The sequence below is a fragment of the Lissotriton vulgaris genome, chromosome 1_1, assembly GCF_964263255.1.
Source record: "Lissotriton vulgaris chromosome 1_1, aLisVul1.2, whole genome shotgun sequence".
NCBI classification, from domain to species: Eukaryota; Metazoa; Chordata; class Amphibia; order Caudata; family Salamandridae; genus Lissotriton; species Lissotriton vulgaris.
In genome coordinates this window covers 1,027,776,451-1,027,781,675 of record NC_141685.1, presented here as the reverse complement: position 1 = coordinate 1,027,781,675, position 5,225 = coordinate 1,027,776,451, and the positions used below count along the sequence as shown (strand labels likewise).

General features: G+C 50.4%; 1 protein-coding gene across 1 annotated transcript; it reads right to left on the bottom strand.

The window, feature by feature from the left end:
• Positions 1–1,214: 1,214 nt before the first annotated feature.
• IER2 (immediate early response 2) lies at positions 1,215–3,470 on the bottom strand. Its single transcript, XM_086961920.1, has one exon. The coding sequence runs from the start codon at positions 3,414–3,416 to the stop codon at positions 2,643–2,645; it is 774 nt and encodes a 257-aa protein (XP_086818046.1). The 5' UTR covers positions 3,417–3,470; the 3' UTR covers positions 1,215–2,642.
• Between the last annotated feature and the right edge of the window lie 1,755 nt (positions 3,471–5,225).

Sequence of the window (5,225 nt, the reverse complement as noted above, 5' to 3'; positions counted from 1 at the left end):
AGAAAAAAAGACACAAAGATCTTACTAGTAGTGCTCTAGAGGTAAGACAGTCCCAACAGCAGACACGGGCTTCGCCCATGGGTCAATACGAAATGGGCTCGCTCAAGGATTTCACAGTTGTATTAGGATTCAAAAACAGGTCTTTTAGTATGCAGTGTTTAGTTCTTCAAAGCTTTAAATGCAGTTAACATGTCTTTTTTCAAGCAGCGATAACATGTCCCGGGTCAATTCCTTGTGAGGAAGTTTTCAAAGGAGTACATTTGAAAACTTAACTTTAAGGGATTGACCCGGGACTTTTTCTCGCTGCGTAAAAAACGACATTTTACCTGCATTAATCAAATGTTTTGAATCCAAATACGACTATGAAAGTCTTGCGAAAGCCCAGGTCGTATTGACCAATGGGCGAAACATATGTCGGCTGTTTGTGTCTTACATCTGCACCAATAGAAAAAAATCCATATGAAGATCTTACTATGTGATCAATAAAGACTACTTAAAAACTAACAGCGGACAATTACCTTCTTCGGATTATTCTCCCTTAAAGAAACATCCGTTCAACTTTCGACAAAACTTTTACACTATGTAAAGAGGGGCAGATGCTCTTCCCCCACCGAAAGTCGGATCGTATGACTTTGTTAAATCTACCACAAGTACAAACCCCGCACTAAAACAAGTTTTGCCCCTGCAACAAAACCGTTCCTGCCACCATCGAAAATGGCGCCAGTAAAAAGGTGGAACATGGTTACATTCTGAAACATTTCGTTTAAATAGTGTATGCATCAGTTCACTGTGTAGTGTTAAGTCCCGTTATGGTTATTGGATTCTGGTCGACGCTGCACGTTCTGGCTCCTTGCAGCAAGATTCTTGACTCTTCCAACTGCTGCGCCGGACTAGGCGGGACCTACCTCGTCGTGGGCTCCTCTTTAGGTGAAACAGTAATAGAGGCTCACCTCATTGATATGCCTCTAACATTGATTATGCGGGGATTTAAGTCAGCGACTACTTTCGTGAGAAGCCCAAATGATAATGCACCACATATATACTCTTTCATTGCGTCTAGGAACTCTTGTGATGACCTTAGGGACAGTATCCAGCAAATAGCGATGATACCATATCCACCCCCGACTTGAAATTGTGCCCAACCACCCCTTCCCGCCACCCGTACACCTTTTGTCATCTCACGTCTTGGGACACATGATTAAAGACAAACGGAATTACAAAAATAGAAATTTATTTCCATAAAAAATAGACATATGCATAAAAATAAACGGAATTTCAGGTGGTCAATCTTAGAAGGCATAATTCCGCCATATCACATGGACGGCATTTAACCAAATAGTTAACACAAGAACAACGATACCAGTTTTAGCATGCCTTACATTGCTTAATTGATAGCAGTTCAGACGAACACACAACAATCAAATATGCACAAGAACGTAGTTGGCACCAAACTTGGGTCTTCACACCTCACGACCCCCCTCCCCTGAAGAGCGGGGGGGATTTGTCGCCACCCATGACCAGGCCCCAGTGAATCAGCAGCTGCGAAGGGCCGGACTCGGCAGGAATGTGATCTGCTGTTGCATCACCCGCCCTGGGCGCCCCCGCCCCGTGCAGGAAGAAGGGTGTGAGTCAGACCGGCTCGGCCGGATGCGCGGGCGCCAGCGCAGGAGTCACGCAGGATGCGTCATCCTGGGCATGGAAGGAAACCCACTTACACACCCGGGTGGACCTCGGCCGCACCAGCAGTCTAGAGTGTCTTTGAGGCATATTTTGGGTGGGGGCGTCGTTGGTCACGTAACAGGTTCATTAGTCCCTTTGATTTGAGTGTTCAGTTTGGCGCCCCTTGTGACCTTCCGTTCGGAGACGCCTCGGTCCAGGCGGTTTCGTTGTCAGCCTAGTCACCGAGGATAGTTTTTCACTGTGCTTCTCGTGCGACTCTGCTGGTGGTTTCTCTTAAACCAGATGTCACCGTACAATTGTCGACAAGACTATCGCGCCTTGTCTGTCAGTGTCTTTAGCCATTTCCCTTCTCGGCTGCTTTGTTAGACAGTTTAGTCCCACTGTAGAGGGGAAAGCAGCGCCGGGTACGTTATTGTCACTTGTGCCTCTCTGGCGAGGCAAGTTACCCGTAGACAGTTCATTTTCTGATCCTCTTCTGTTGATACTTCAAGCAGTTCACTTTGGAGTCACTTTTCTCAGAGATGATTTAGGGGCGGAAGGTTTGCGGACAACACTTCGCCCCCACCTCCGTTCAGTCCTTTGGCCGACTGCCACCAGTTTGCTTGGCACCACTGTCGTGCCTTCGGTTCTGGGCGTTTGAGGAAAACCATGGCTGGTCTTCAAAGCCACTCCGTCGCAAGGATGATGCGATTGTTTTTGTCAACTGTCATACAAACTGGCCACTGGGGGCAATTCATGTCACTCGTAGCCTCCTGGCAGGGCATATGGCGGGCGGATTGGGCTGCCCGGGCCGTGTCGAGTTGCACCACTTCTGGCCCCTTCTCGGGGCTGACCTCGCGGCTGTGGCTCCTTGTCTGATGTTCCGGGCCAGGTGGTCCGATAACCCCCTTCTCATTGGGGCGTTCTGCGCTCCTGCCCTAGGCGGGTGGCTGCAGGCCTGGCATTTATGGCACCGGACCCCTTCAGAAAGCCACCACGGCACGCACAACGATACTGAAGGCTCCACCTCCACCACCTCGACAGCCTCCAGGAGGGGTCGACCCCAACACAGCCCCTATGCCGCTCTGAAGCACCTTTGCTAGGCTGGGGAAAGCGCCTTCCTGCGGCTGTGGGGGAGCTTCGTGTTCATCCCCCAGGCGCGCCTTCTTCGAGGGCACCAGCTCTGCTTCCTCCGCAGCCCCCCGGCGGCTTAGAGTACAGCTGCGGCGTTTGCGGTTTGGCCGGGCCAGGCGCACAGACGCCGGTGAGACAGACACAGTCTCGTCTTCTTCCATGGGTTCGGACATTGCTGGTTCTGGCTCTACCACATGCGGGTAGTTACCGGCGTCGTCTTGGCCGGTGGTTAGGAGTCCTGACGCCGATTCCCCAGGGTTCGGGGAACCGGATGGGATCGAGACAGTGCCAGGCGACATTGTGTACGTGCCCTCTTCGCGCTGAGGTAGCGAGGAGGGCGTGCAGTTTTCTTCGTACATTTCACACGCCGGTGTCTCGGCAGCGGGTGCGCATTTCTGCTCTTCGGCTACAGCTGGCTCGTCGGCCGCTGGCGCGCACCCATCTCCGTTCTCTTCCTGGTCGTCCTCCAGCCTCGCGGACAGATACACCTCGCGGGCGCTGCGCATTACCAACGAGAGCTGCAGACTGCGGTGGAGGCGCATACCACCGCGCTGTACCCGTGAGTGGTACATCTTCCAGACAGATAAAGTCATGATACGCTGTGCTTCCTTCTGAACTTCCATGGCTCAGATTGCAGATTTGGCTGACGTAAGAACTGGTCTTCGTGATGCCAATACAGCGACTACACGCGCACCCGCCCTCATGCCTTTATATACCCCGCAGTGACGCCGACTGATTGGGCGGAGCGCCACGAGCTCGCGCTTTTGCATCCGGTGTCGCGCGCTGTAACTTCCCCAGCGGCCATTTTACCATTTTACGACGAGGTGATTGGAGACTGGACGTTACGAAAGGGAATGGGGCAACTTAATTTTCATACAATGTGCAGTGAGACGCGTACAGTGCATGGAGTATAAATATGCATCTTCAAGGAGTTTAATACTTGAGTATACAAGTATACCAGTCGCAGTAGCTTTGAATTCATGTGGGAAATATACTTTAAGCACTTTCAAAACAGCGAGTCCCCCTATTTATTTCTAACAGTGGTATCATCCGGCCTTGGTCACAGAATGGCGACGCGCGCCACGATCGTGACGTGTCAACTGCGGTACGCGCACCGCGACTGTTTCCATGACTATTTAGGAACTCTTGACGTCAAGTGGGTGGGGTCCACTAGAAGTACTCTCAGTGCCACAGGCTGCGGTACTTCCAGTTTCCATATAAGGGCAATGGGTGAACCGTCCCACGCCGGTCAATGGAGGTGGGTTAGGAGGGAACGCATGCGTAGTTCGTACAACAACAACACAGCGAGAGAGGGATTTGTTGTCGCAACTGAGAGGAAAGGGTCTGACATCACCATTGTAAAGTTACGGAGCGGGAGCACAGGAGGCTCAGTTCACCTGAGGGATCGAAGAGCTGTATAGGAACTGATAACCAACGCAATATGCACCCGGTATTTTAGAACAGGGATTCATGAGGTACTCATGTGTAGAACAGAAGGCTCTATGCCACTGCACTCTACTATACGCCACGCTATGCCACTTTACTGGACTCTACACCAATGTAATTGACGCCACTCTAATCTACTGTGCACCACTGCACTCTACACTACTCCACTCTACTTCGCAACACTATACTCTACACCACCTCACTCTATTCTGAAACACTCTACACCACTGCACTCGATGCTACTGCACTCTGTGCCACTACACTCTATGCTACTTTACTCCACTCTACTCTGTGCCACTGCAATCAATGCTGTGCCACTCTACTCTATGCCACTGCGATCTGCCATGCACCGCTATACTCTACTCTGCACCGCTCCACTCTACTCTGAAACAATCTAGTATGAGCCCCTGCATTGTATACCACTCTACTCTACACCACTGCAGTCTACGCTATGCCACTGTACTTTAAACCACTGCATTTTACACCAATGCACTCTGCACCACTTTATTTAAAACCAATGCACCCTACGCCACTTCATCTTCTACTCCAACTACTCTGCACCTCTGCACTTTACACTACTATACTCTACAACATTCTGCTGTATGCCACTGCACTCTACACAACTCCATTCTATGCCACTCTACTCCATTGCACTCTACACCACTCTGTTCTACTTTGCACCACTATACTCTGCATCACTGCTCTCTGCACCACTCCACCCTTCATCCCTGTACTTTGAAACTCTACTCTGCATGACTGCACTTTATTCCACTTCACTCTATGCCACTGCAATCTACTCTGCACTACTCTTCTCTATGCTACTACACTCTACGCTAATCTGTGCCATTGCACTCTATACCAATGCACTCAACACCACTTTACTCAAAACCAATGTACTCTCCACCAACCTAGGCCACTCTGGCGCTCTACGTATGCCACTCCATGCCATTTTATTCAACTCTATTCTATGACACACTACTCCACTC

What these genes read in the sequence shown, in the direction of transcription:
- IER2 (XM_086961920.1), bottom strand. Translation starts at nt 3,416, where the DNA reads ATGGAAGTTCAGAAGGAAGCACAGCGTATCATGACTTTATCTGTCTGG.